The sequence below is a fragment of the Xyrauchen texanus genome, chromosome 37 (assembly GCF_025860055.1).
Source record: "Xyrauchen texanus isolate HMW12.3.18 chromosome 37, RBS_HiC_50CHRs, whole genome shotgun sequence".
NCBI classification, from domain to species: Eukaryota; Metazoa; Chordata; class Actinopteri; order Cypriniformes; family Catostomidae; genus Xyrauchen; species Xyrauchen texanus.
The window spans coordinates 9782357-9796494 of record NC_068312.1 but is presented as its reverse complement, the minus strand read 5'-3'; the positions used below and the strand labels follow the sequence as shown (position 1 = coordinate 9796494).

The 14138-nt window shown below is 37.4% G+C and overlaps 1 protein-coding gene across 4 annotated transcripts; it reads left to right on the top strand.

Moving 5' to 3' along the window:
• Nucleotides 1-332: 332 nt before the first annotated feature.
• On the top strand, nucleotides 333-11948 carry LOC127631139 (charged multivesicular body protein 7-like). 4 transcript variants are annotated; one of them, XR_007968921.1, is made up of 11 exons: nucleotides 333-490; nucleotides 2027-2302; nucleotides 4049-4220; nucleotides 5398-5583; nucleotides 8615-8748; nucleotides 8870-8918; nucleotides 8999-9118; nucleotides 10638-10736; nucleotides 10854-10913; nucleotides 11250-11411; nucleotides 11677-11948. XR_007968921.1 is itself a non-coding variant. In XM_052109141.1 (11 exons), the coding sequence occupies exons 2-11, from the start codon at nucleotides 2031-2033 to the stop codon at nucleotides 11727-11729; spliced, it is 1341 nt and encodes a 446-aa protein (XP_051965101.1). In that variant the 5' UTR covers nucleotides 333-490; nucleotides 2027-2030; the 3' UTR covers nucleotides 11730-11948. The 4 variants fall into 4 exon arrangements, 3 of the variants coding, with proteins under 3 accessions (XP_051965101.1, XP_051965103.1, XP_051965102.1); XM_052109141.1 differs by having other exon boundaries at nucleotides 10854-10911; nucleotides 11214-11411; XM_052109142.1 differs by having other exon boundaries at nucleotides 335-574; nucleotides 10854-10911; nucleotides 11214-11411.
• Nucleotides 11949-14138: the final 2190 nt, after the last annotated feature.

Below are 14138 nucleotides of genomic sequence, written 5' to 3'. Positions count from 1 at the left end.
TTTTCATCACAAAACAATAAAAAAAATATATATTATTATTTATTATGATTAAAAATTATAATCAATAATCATGATTAATCTCAGTCTTTTGCTTTTTCTGGTTTTATTATTATTATTATTATTATTATTATTATTATTACTATTATTATTATGTTTTTTCTTTTGCATTTTACAAATTTTTATTTAATCTTTTATTATTATCTTTTTTCCCGTACCCCAGTTTGAAAACCCCAAGCATCATTTATTTTCTGGGAACAGTTCAGTTTCGGCCGCGAGGGGGCAGTGACTTGCCATTAGTAGTTTTATGACGGGAAGAGGAGGAAAAAAAAGCATTGTTGTCTTCCGGGTGGTGTGTTCTCATACAGTGAAACAAAAACAAATATCTTCGTGTGACTTTCTCCCCCTGCCTGTCATTTTAACATCATGTGGACTCCCGCCAAATACTGAGGAGTATTTAGCTGAGAAGTTCATTCAGCTGCTGGAACTTGAGGTCTGGGATTGAATCATAGACTGCAGAATCAGTCAGTTGTTGGCTGTCAAAAAACCTAGACAACATATTTGGTGCATCACAGGGGTGCAGGCTTTGAATATATCCATTCTTTTTGTTTTCTATCCAGTTCTAATTGCCTGATAAAACGTTGTCACGTTTGTGCATGGTTTTGCAGTATTAATCTTTTGAGTTCAAGGGTTTATGTGCATGTACCAGACCAGATAACACTTCAACGTGAAATACTGTGAGAATGTTATAATGCATGATTCTCCCCGCTGAGTTCCTTTAAATGTAAAGGCATGTTTACTAGTTGGCATGAAATGTCTAGCAATGTCTTGAAGAATGGCATGCTATATTACATAATTGTGTAATTCCTGTATTAGTACGCATCCTGGTTTTGGTCTCATATAAAGAGACTAAATGGTGTATTGGAATTTTTCTTTAGCACATCACAGGATTAACATCACAGAACCTGAAATATGCATGTTACCATTCCTTATTATGTACATTTTAGTCTAAAATTGATGTGTGTGTGTGTTTTTTTTTTTTTTTTTTTTTTTGGTAAACTATCAAGGTTCCCACAATAATAGAAAACTTCTAAACTGGTTAAACTAAAAAGTTAAACTGGTGAAGAAAGAAAAAACTAAATGAATGAAATCTTAAAATACATGGATATTTCTCAAACAAATCTATATTTTTTCTAGTTATGCTTTGCTCTAAAATATTTAAAGAAATATTTAATGTTCAATACAAGTTTAGCTCAATTAACATCATTTGTAATATAACATTGATTACCACAAAAATGTATTTAAAAAAAAAATTATAGTTTTTTTTTTTTTTTTTTTTAGCAAACATCTGGGTTACAGTTAGGCACTTGGAAGTGAATTGGTCCCAATTTGTAAATATTGAAATACTTTATTTTTCAAAAGTATAGCCACAAGAAAAACAATATGTGTGTTAACATGATTTTAGTGTGAAAAAAAATCATATAGCCAAGTTATAGCCAATTAACTTAGTTACCATGACGATGTAATGTCAACAAACCCTAAAATGACTGTTAAAATGATTTAAACAAGTTTACAGCTCAAATAATACCCAAATTTTAACAGAACAAGTCATGTAAGTGCTTTTAGAAAATTGTAAACTTCAAATTTCTGCCTTAAAACCATCAAAAAATTGGCCTGATACACTTTCATTTTAAGTGCCTCACATGTAATCTTGAGTTTAGATTTTTTTGTTTTTTTTTTAAGAAAAGGAGGGGTGAGTTGTAATAATTATTTGTTGTTGTTGTTACACAACAAAACTTGCTTGTATACAAATGTTTGATTTGTGTGCAAATTGTTCTTTAGAGTTGGTTCTTTCCTAGATTTGATTCACAAATTAGCCTGAATGATTCCTTAGCGAATCAGTCTGAATGTTAATTAATATTTATTTTAATAGAAAGGTAATGGAAAAGTGAATTGGTATAAAACCCCGGGAGCCCTGAATTACCCTGATTCATGGCAGTAATAAAAAAACTGTCTCTTTCAATCACAGCACAATGTCCGTTTCAGTACAGCAGAGAGATGAGTGGTTCCCCCCGGACTGGGAGGATGAAGAGCGGATGGCGTTCTTATTCTCTGCCTTTAAAGAGAACCGAGATGTAGACTGTACAGACTGGGATGGGAAGATCAACTTCTGGAGCCCTCTGATCATTGATCACTGCAGGAGATGCGGATCAGTGTGTGTGAATCTGCAGGACCTGAACGAGAGTTTCAGAAGAAAAGGGTCTGTACCTCTGGGCTTGAGTACTGTCATTCAGAGCATGATCAGGTAATTCACCGTCACCTCAAATATAGTGGGTTTCATTTACAAAAGGGGCCTCCACACTACTTGCATCAACATTGCCCAATACATTGAGCTCTATGGAGTGAATTTGACCCTTCTGCTGCTGACGTTTCTTAGCATCAGCCAATGATTTACCAGACAATTTGCATACATGCAAAGTCTGTCTTTGCAGTGACGGGTCCAAATTAACACTGTTCATTCACACATTTAGAGCACAAAGCAACAATAAATATTTTAAACTGTCTAACATTATGAAGAGACGTTGAATGTTTCATAATTTAGCTTTATTCATAAACATTTTGTTTATTAAATATTGTTACCAAGCATTCAGAGACTTCTGTTCTTTTAACAAATTTAATTTTTAAATTGACCAAAAACACCCGAAAACCTAAAGGAATTGTTCACCCAAAAATGTAAATTCTCTCATCATTTACTCACCCTCACGCCATCCCAAATGTGTATGACTTTCTTCTGCAGAACACAAATGAAGATTTTTTGAGGAATTTACTGTATAAGCTATGGAAGTCCTCACAGTGCAAGTGAATGGTGACCAAAACTTTGAAGCTCATAAAAGCATATAAAGGCAGCATAAAAGTAATCCATATGACTCCAGTTGTTGAAGCTTACGTATGTAACTTTTTCAGATTTAAAATACTTTCTTCTATCAGTCGTCTTTGGCTTGCTTACTGGGGTTCTAAATACAATAATAATTTATTATTTACTTAATTTTTTATTTTATACTCAATTTACAATCATATTTAATTAAACTACACAATGATGACTCTAAAACTTTATAGATATTACAGTTTCATTTTCTGTTAATGCATGAATTTCTGTAAAGCTGCTTTGAAACGATGTGTGTTGTGAAAAGCGCTATGCAACTAAAAATGACTTGACGACTATCCCAGCTTAATATGCAGGGACTATAAGTTAATAACTATTAGCTCTGTGTCTCTGTGGCACTATACAAATTCCTGGGTTTCTTTTGAACAACCCGCTTAGACCCGCCACAACAACCATTGGTTTAGTTGGGGGCGGGGCTATCTCATTGTTTGATCATCGGCAGACGAGGGGCGTATTCAGAAAGCTGTTTTTAAAACATTGTTCATTTTTGAAATTCTGTTCAGTGGTGCTAGTGTCACAGACATTACATACTTCAGCTTTAAATCCATGTCTTCAGAAGTGATATGATAGGTTTGGGTGAGAAACAGATCAATATTTAAGTTCTTTTTTTACTATAAATCTACAATTAAACACCCCTCCTATGCACATTCACGACAGTTCTTCTATTTCTTTTGCCGGTTCACGTTCTTTGTGCATATCACCACCTTCTGGGCAGGGAGAATTTATAGTAAAAAAGGACTTACATTTTTATCTTTTTCTCACACACACTAATCATATTGCTTCTGAAGATATGGATTTAACCACTGGAGTTTTATGGATTACTTTTATGCTGCCTTTATGTGCTTTTAGGATACTTCAGAATTCTGGTCACCATTCACTTGCATTATATATGGACCTACAGAGCTGAGATATTCTCCTAAAAATCTTTGTTTGTGTTCTGCTGAAGAAGGAAAACCACACACATCAGTTTGTTAAACCGAAAGTGTTACATATACACTTGTATACAATTATTAGTAAATGAGATCCAATGTCTCATTCAAATTTGAAAATTGGATCAAGATGATGATTGATCATATTTTTTAATGGTATAGATTTTGTTTGTCCTAGGAGTGGGAAGATGCAGAAGGAATCAGAGTTTGCTGCAAATGTAGACTCTAGCTGGTTGTTGTGGGGTGTTGGACTCTTGTTAGTTCGGCCTGTTAAATGGACTCTGTCTGCTCTGCTGGGTAGTAGGAGAGTTCCCCTAGAGGAGTCCTTTGTTGTGATAGAGCTGGTAAAAGTAAGTGTGTCTCCAGTATAATTGACAATAATTTCAAGCTAAACGGCGCTATAGAGAAACTCATTCTCCTTGGACAAGAAAAACTTTCCCTGATGTATTTGTATCTAGCTCAGTTTTAGGGAAAGCCCATCATTTAGGCAAGACATTGGACTTCCCATGATTGGCATAAAGCCTAATACCAATAAATAGCTTTTGCTTAAGAAATGTATTCATGGTTATTGCAATGGTTCTCAACTAGTTTTGTATTTGGATCTGACCCAGATTTTAGATTAGATCAAGTGGCGTCCCAACACACCCAAATTGTTAATCAAAATGTCCTCAAAATGCATAGGTCCAACAATATGCAAAATTTTTAAGCATTCAGTTTCTAAATGTCTCTTGAATTCTGAAGGTTCCACATTCTTTGAACTCAAGGAGCGTTTTTACATGCACGATTATGCTTTAAAAAAATTATCGAGACCGGTCGATTTTTGGCCATTACCCAAATTTCGTGTCACAGGTAAACCTTTTTACTGCCTTTCTTTCTGGCTTATCCGATGTGCACGTTTGTTTATGTTTTGACTTCAAAAGCAGAGAACCCGATGATTTCAAATCTCATGTAAAAACCGTTTCCTTGCCATGTTGGATTTTTCAGTAAGTTCTGGTAGTTAACAGCATATTGTTGTGCATGTAAACAAACTCAATAATTCAATGCATGGAAAACATTGCAGTCTGCACAAACCATGTTTATCCACGTTCATGATTTTTGAGGATGAGTGCATGTCATGCATCCTGTCCATGTTGGCATCTGCCTTATTTGGCCAGCTTCTACCAATTGACAGATGAAGTGACAAAATACTGCAGAGTTTAATCGGACGCACGGCCTTGACGTCAACAACAAAAGATACGGGAAGCATTTTCACCTCACATTCATAATCATACACGGTTATATAGTTAGTTGCATTTTTATTATTTGCATTTAGCTTTGTTTTTTCACAACTGCCATGCACCGGTTGAGAATCACTGCTCTAGAGGTACTTAGGATAACTAATCTCCATCTTAGCATTTACATGCACAATCTTTGAGGAGCACTCAACACCAGATGTGCAGAACATGATTAAAACAGTGTTTATGTTATTTATAGGGCCTGCAGGTAGTTATCAGTTAGAGCTGAGTGTAGGCTGTTTTCCACTTGTAGGAAAAGTCTGCAGCACTTTTGGCGACATATCGGAGTTCTCCGTTAGCAGAGCGCTCTCTTCTGTCTTTCCACGAGTTGCGTGCTCTCTCCTCTCACATCTGTCCTGATGAAAGCACACTCTTCATGGCCCTGCTACAGCTGCAGAGAGAAAAACATGTCACCGTCTCACTCCACGAGGGCGAGAAGGTGTGTTTGTGCTTAGAACCACAAAGACTTCCGGATAGAAAACGTATGTATTTTCTGAACATTATGGGATAAAAAGAAAAGGTTAACTATTCACTTGGACACTTTTGGCTTTCTAAGTGTCTGAGTAACATTGTGTTATATACAGTACAAAATATCAAACCAAGTGCCACCTGTGAGCAAGTAATACTAGAGCTTTTCTCTGAAATATCTTTTCTTAGCCATTTGTTTTTTGTTTTTTCAATTTCAATCAACTTGTGTCAAGCTGACTTTTAGTGGAGATATGAAGTCAGTTTCCCTCAAGTTCACACAGGTGTTCAAAAACTGCCCAGATTCGTATTCATCTTATTTTTTAACAATATTGTTTAAAAATATATTTATTATTTTATAATTTGCCACCTAACAAATTTCATTTTGTTAGAAGTTTACTTAAGGGCCAGACTGGTTCAAACTGACAAAGTCTAAATGAACTCAGATAACCACTCTGTACAATTGTGGTGAGAAGAATATCTTATCCATATTATAATATCCATATTCTTCTGGAGTGGTTATCTGAATTAATTTAGACTTTGTCAGTTTGAACCAGTCTGGCCATTCTCTGTTTGACCTCTCTCATGAACAAGGCATTTCCATCCACAGAACTGCCGCTCACTGGATGTTTTTTTGTTTTTGGCACCATTCATGTTGGCTCTATTTTCCCATTGCTGGAACCATTAGCTCAGCAGTGAGTCCCAACGGTCAAGTGATTTATGACCTCCCGCTGGCAGACACTAATGCCCACTCTGTCTCTCAACTACTGGCTAATGCTAATGAAGCTTACACCTGAAAATCACTGGAAAAATGGACTAGTGTGGCGCCGGCTTTAAAAAATTTGTTTATACTTTATACTGGTTTGATATTGTGTTACATAATGTAAAGAAATACATTAATAACCATAATGTAAATATATATATATATATATATAAAGAGAGAGAGAGAGAGAGAGAGATTGAGAGAGAGAATACAGAAATCTGAGGCTGCAGTTGGCACAGCCTCACCAAAACTAGACCATTAAAGTCTGGAAAAACATAGCCTGGTCTGATGAGTCTCGATTTCTGCTGAGGTATACATATGGTTGGCCCACTGCAGCCTCTGCTTTCTATTCTTGGCTGACAAAAGTGGAATCCAACTTGGTCTTCTCCTTTTGTAGCCCATCCGCCTCAAGGTTCGATGTGTTGTGCATTCTGAGATGCTATTCTGCTCACCACAATTGTACAGAGTGGTTTATTGAGTTACCGTAGACCTTCTTTCAGCTCAAACAGTCTGGCCATTCTTCGTTGACCTCTCTCATCAACAAGGCATTTCACCCACAGAACTCACTAGTTGTTTTCTGTTTTTGGCACCATTCTGAGTAAACTAGAGACTGGTGTGTGTGAAAATCCCAGGAGATCAGCAGTTACAGAAATTCTCAAATCAGCCCATCTGGCACCAACAATCATGCCCATTCTGATGGTTGATGTGAACATTAACTGAAGCTCCTGACCCATATCTGCATGATTTATGCACTGCACTGCTGCCACACGATTGGCTGATTAGATAATCACATGAATATGTAGGTATACAGGTGTTCCTAATAAAGTGGTCAGTCAGTGAGTGTGTGTGTGTGTGTGTGTTGTGTGTGTGTGTGTGTGTGTGTGTATATACACTCACCTAAAGGATTGGTGACCCCCTTTCACCTTCAGAACTGCCTTAATTCTACGTGGCATTGATTCAACAAGGTGCTGAACGCATTCTTTAGAAATGTTGGCCCATATTGATAGGATAGCATCTTGCAGTTGATGGAGATTTGTGGGATGCACTTCCAGGGCACGAAGCTCCCGTTCCACCACATCCCAAAGATGCTCTATTGGGTTGAGATCTGGTGACTGTGGGGGCCATTTTAGTACAGTGAACTCATTGTCATGTTCAAGAAACCAATTTGAAATGATTCGAGCTTTGTGACATGGTGCATTATCCTGCTGGAAGTAGCCATCAGAGGATGGGTACACGGTGGCCATAAAGGGATGGACATGATCAGAAACAATGCTCAGGTAGGCCGTGGCATTTAAATGATGCCCAATTGGCACTAAGGGGCCTAAAGTGTGCCAAGAAAACATCCCTCACACCATTACACCACCACCACCAGCCTGCACAGTGGTAACAAGGCATGATGGATCCATGTTCTCATTCTGTTTATGGCAAATTCTGACTCTACCATCTGATTGTCTCAACAGAAATCGAGACTCATCAGACCAGGCAACATTTTTCCAGTCTTCAACTGTCCAATTTTGGTGAGCTGTTGCAAATTGTAGCCTCTTTTTCCTATTTGTAGTGGAGATGAGTGGTACCCGGTGGGGTCTTCTGCTGTTGTAGCCCATCCGCCTCAAGGTTGTGCATGTTGTGGCTTCACAAATGCTTTGCTGCATACCTCGGTTGTAACGAGTGGTTATTTTAGGCAAAGTTGCTCTTCTATCAGCTTGAATCAGTTGGCCCATTCGCCTCTGACCTCTAGCATCAACAAGGCATTTTCGCCCACAGGACTGCCGCATACCTGATGTTTTTCCCTTTTCACACCATTCTTTGTAAACCCTAGAAATGGTTGTGCGTGAAAATCCCAGTAACTGAGCAGATTGTGAAATACTCAGACTGGCCCGTCTGGCACCAACAACCATGCCATGCTCAAAATTGCTTAAATCACCTAAATCACCCCTATATGCATTGAAGCAACTGCCATGTGATTGGTTGATTAGATAATTGCATTAATGAGAAATTGAACAGGTGTTCCTAATAATCCTTTAGGTGAGTATATATATATATATATATATATATATATATATATATTCATATATATATATATATATATATATATATATATATATATATATATATATATATATATATATATTTGATCATATTTAGTTATACATTACATCATATTCTGTATACATATACTACTGTATATATCATATCATTTTAAACTGACCTTTCTGACCTTTGCCGTTCTGTCCATGTGTAGCTGGTGAAATTTAGTAAGGCAGGGCTGGCCCGTGTGTCTCCTGTCAGTGAGGTGGATCTGGGCATCTATCAGCTCCAGCACAGTGAGAAACTTCTGGAGGAGAGGGTAGAGGCACTAGGACAGGAAGCAGAAAAGTGAGCCGGTTCATCCAAATTGTATTGGCGTTATTTTGGTGATATATCATTTTTGTGTCATGCTGGGCTATTATTACAATGCTGTTGCAGCTAACTTATGTATGCTGTGTGACATGTGCAGGTGCAAACAACAGGCAAAAGCTTTGCTCAAAGATGGGAAGAAATCCCAGGTATAAGCACACTAAATATCCTTTTTGTGTTGTATATCTATTTGTTTTAATAGACAAGTGAATGCCCTTTCTTGTATCAGGCCCTGAGGTGTTTACGTGGAGGCAAGCGGGTGGAGAAGAAAGCAGATCTTCTGTATGCCCAGCTGGAGACAGTGAAGGGGATCCTGGAAAGGATAGCAAACTCCCAAACAGACCGTCTGGTGAGACACACAAACATACAGATGCATTGACAGTCGGGTGTGAGTAATAACATATACTGTTGACCAACATTAGCCAATGTCAACCACACTTTGGTACACGGTTGCTTAATTTGTGATGTCACAAACCCATATGCTATAATTTTTTCAGTGGAACACAAATAAGAGACATTTTACAGAATATCCACGCAGCTCTTTCCATAAAACAGCACTTTATATTGACTACTGTTGTACAGCTACATAAAACCACTGTTTCAGAAAAGTAGTACATACGACTTATAGCTTTGTGGAAAGACCAGAACGAAATGTGAGTTGCCTACATACTGTTAATTTTTTTGGGCATCATACGTATGTTCAAATGTTCAATTCAAACCGATAGTGATCAAAACAAATGATTCAAACGTTTTTCACCAAAAATCATTTTATGGTGTCCTTTGTGCCCACAAAACAGCACCAACCTGCATCTCAGAATAGCATTCTGACATGATATTCTTCTCACCACAATTGTACAGAGTGGTTATCTGAGTTAATGTAGACTTTGTCAGTTTGAACCAGTCTGGCCATTCTCTGTTTGACCTCTCTCATGAACAAGGCATTTCCAACCACAGAACTGCCGCTCACTGGATGTTTTTTTGTTTTTGGCACCATTCTGAGTAAATTCTAGTGAAAATCCCAAGAGATCAGCAGTAACAGAAATACTCAAACCAGCCCATCTGGCACCAACAATCATCCATGCAATTGTCTGATCAGCCAATTGTGTGGCAGCAGTGTAGTACATAAAATCATAATTTGATCTCAGTGATTTGGACCGTGGCATGATTGTTGGTGCCAGATGGGCTGGTTTGAGTATTTCTGTAACTGCTGATCTCCTGGGAGTAGAGAGTTGGTTATTTCGAAGAACAATGGAGGCCTTCATTCAGTGATTTCAAGGAGTTCCATGGCGATCATAAAAAAAACAGAGTTCCCCACCAAATGGTCTGATCAGTCATGTGATGAGTTGGGGGTTAATCTGATTAACAACAAAAGACAGAGTTTCGGTGTGCTTCCCCCGCAGTTAATATTAGCCAGATGTGACAAATTCAGACTTGCTGGCACCAGTCCGAATTTCTTTGTATTTCAGGAGAATGTCATTGTATATTCTGGATTTAAGTCGTTCTGCATGGAATTGTTAAATTTCTCGTAATTTTCCTCTGCCTTGTAGTCCTACAGTATGGTGCCCATTAATATCAGTGTTTACGGAGATTCTGATAAATCTATGCCCCAAAACTCTGTCTCCTTATCGCTAACAGAGAAAGAGTAAGGCACTTCCAACAGCTGTAGTATTGAATTAAATAAACATGAGGGGATAAATTAACAGCATGTAGCAAACATTGAACAACAAATCACACAAACAAACCCTAATCTCTGGTGTAATATTTATGCTAGCAACCAGACTGCGAGTGTCGTGGTGGTTTGCGTGTGTTATGTGTGTACAATGAATACTGATACACATATATACAATGTGTTTTATATATGGAAATAGGTGATGCAGGCATACCAGGCTGGTGTTGCGGCTCTGAGAATCTCACTGAAGGGTGTAACGGTGGAGCGGGCAGAGAATCTGGTTGATCAGATACAGGAGGTGATATATTAGAAATTTGCATTGTAGCTAGCTAGGCGTGGTTTATGGTATAGCAGTTACAGTATAGTTTAACTTTTAAATAAAGTTTTCATTTTCCATTCATGCTTGTTGTATCAGTTGTGTGACACTCAGGATGAAGTTAACCAGACTCTTGCCAGTGGATCGCTGGATTCTGGTATGCCAGTTTCAACTTACATTTTTCACAATTCCTTGGCAGATGTTATGTCAAAGTGGATACATCTAAAGCTAATGAAATCTTTTAGATGTATTATATATCAGCTATGTTCTCTTAAGTTCAAATGGGTGTGGTGAGACTGGAATCCTAAGCTCTTATATAGTTCTTCTATGATTGGAATTTCTACCTTACGGGCATCCGTTGCTCATGAATTAATGAGAATGACTTTTACAACTGAATTGTATTGAGTCTTAACTATAAAGTCACCTTAAAATGTAAAGCTTCATGTGCCCTTACTGTAGGTGGGGACTCAGAGGAGTTGGAGGAAGAGCTGAAGTCATTATTGGAGAAAACCAATGTGCTACCAGAGGTCTCCACACACCCTGTTTCTCTGGGAAGGAAAACAGGAATATCAGGAATATCGGTGCCTGATGGCAGCCTAGGCATCACAGATGAAGAGTTGGAAAGAGAACTAAGTCGACTTGCAGTCTCAGACACAGGTTCCTTAGACCTTTTCTTTACTTTGACAGGTTTTCCTAAATTTGCTAACTGTTAGACTTGGCAGCAGGTGGTAGATGTTGGATACCAGATTATATTTGGCATTTGAAATAAGATCCAAACAAATTGTTACATTTGTAATATTTAATTATCAAGTTCTCTTATAATTTATAGCTGTACAACGGACCTGAGTCAGCAGATGACTGTGAGCGTGAAAGTTCCCCTTTTTGAGGGTTTTTATTAATATTCTTTGTCTCTATTCCTCAGCTGTGCAGAAAGGAAACATCTCCAGTCAGAGAAGGCTCGAGCCGGCACAGTGATGGATCAGAACCAGTAACCAATAAAATGGGTTAATCACTATCTATTGAAAATGCCATTAAATACAGTACAATAAGCCATTATTCATGTTTTTAATAGCATGTTCATTTTTGTTTTTGAATACATTTTAAAGAGTGGCCTTTTTGAGTTGTAAAGTCTGTCAAATGTATTATTCTAATAAAAACTACAAATTATATGCCAAATAAAGTAATATTCTTACTAGTGCATATTGTTTTGAGTGAGTTGCACTTTTTTGTATTTCCATGTCCATTTATTAATGTATTGTATTATTTTTTATTTATGGCTGCATTTATTATTATTTTTATTATTATTATTTATTTATTTATTTATTTTATTATTTTTTCTTAAGGAACAGTTCACCCTAAAAATGAAAATTCTCTCATCATTTACTCACCATCTTGCTTTGATTACGGTGTGCATTCATCGTGCTATTGTTTCGACAACCTTATGCAACGTCGCCACTTTTATTTCCATCCAGAGTTGCATTAATGTTAGGTCGAGATCTTGTGTTGACGACGAGAGAGTTGAACCAATCCGCAGTGTCTTCTTCAGCACATCCCAAAGACTTTCTATGGGGTTAAAGTCAGGACTCTGTGGTGGCCAATGCATGTGTGAAAATGATTTGAGCCTGATGAATCTTGGCAATAACATAGTTTCCATACACTTTTCGCGCTTTTTGTATGCTTCTCGTTTCTTAAAGAACCTTAAAAGAATTTGCCCCTGCTGTATTTCAGAAGGGTCAAATTATTGGCCTGCATAAAGCAAAGAAAACAACTAAGGAGATTACTAAGATCACTGGAATTGGGTTAAGAACTGTCCAATGCATTATTAAAACCTGGAAGGATAGTGGTGAACCATCAGCTTCGCAGAGGAAATGTGGTAAGGAAAAAATCTGGAATGATCGTGATCGGAGATCACTAAAACACTTTGTGAAGTCACATAGTGAAAAATCAACAGTAGAGCTCACAGTTATGTTTAATAGTGAAAGTAAGACCATTTCCACACACACAATGTGACGAGAACTTACAGGACTGAGACTAAACAGCTGTGTGGCCACAAACTTGTTAGTGAGGCTAATCTGAAAAAAATTCAATTTGCTAGGGAGCATAAAGATTGGACTGGAGCAATGGAAAAAGCTCATGTGGTCTAATGAGTCCAGATTTACCCTATTCCAAAGTGATGGCCGCATCAGGCTAAGAAGGGAAGCACATGAAGAGATGCACCCATGATGCATAGTGCCCACTGTACAAGCCTCTGGAGGCAGTTTTATAATCTTGCTTTAATCTGTCAGGTCAAAGCTCAGCAACATTTTGCGGCAATAAAATAAAGTCAGCTGACTACCTGAATGTACTGAATGACCAGGTTATCCCATCAATTAATTTTTTTCTTGCTTGAATGCCTGTTTCCATTCAAATGGCTTATTATCAATAAAAAAATGGTGTGTGTGATGACGTAATGCTTAAATAAACACTTTGTCAAGTTTTGGTTTATTGCTAAATAAATCTGCCCTTAAGCCGTTTCCATACAGAAATGTGTGTATATCTCTAATTGTGACATCTTGCGCCTCCCAGATGTCTCTAATTTCCCCCACCTAGAGGTCTTTGTAAAATGGGGAAAGTTTTGAGACAATTCATTGAATTTAGCCAGCTTACTGTCATTTTAATTTCACAAATAAATGCAATCAGAACTTTTTGATGCACTTTTGTCACAAAAAAACCCTAGTATTTATTTTTTTATTTAAAACATCTATGTGCACAGAAATGATGTTTTTTGTAGTGTGGGCTAATTCCATGACTGCCGTCTATTTGTCTAATTATTGCGGTAAATTCTGTCATGTGACACTATTTTTTGCGTTAATGCCAATTGTCTCATAAAAAGTGTTACCAAACCAGTTTTGATAGTTTGAAATGTCAGCAGTTTTGAAATGTCAGTAGTGACATTAGACGTATCGACATAGAGTTAATGCGCTAGAGTTAAACGTAATTTATATGAAATACCGAAGGGACAAAATGTTTAAGGCTGTTTAATAAATGAGAAGCTACACACTGCATCAGTTAGGGTTAAAAGAATTGTTGCTAGCTGAAGCTCCAAAAAGCACATAATGGCAGCATAAAATGAATCCATAAAACTTCAGTGGAAAATCCATGTCTTCAGAAATGATATGATTGGTGTGGGTGAGAAACAGATCAATATTTAAGTATCTTTTTACTATAAATCTCCACTTTTGACCAGCCCTCCTATGCACATTCACAAGAGGACCAAGTTCTTCTGTTTTATGGAGATTCGCATTCTTCATGCATATCGCCACCATCGTACTATGCACAAAGAATGTGAATCGGCAAAAAACAGAAGAAGAACGCTGTCCTCTCAGGAACATGCATAGGAGGGCA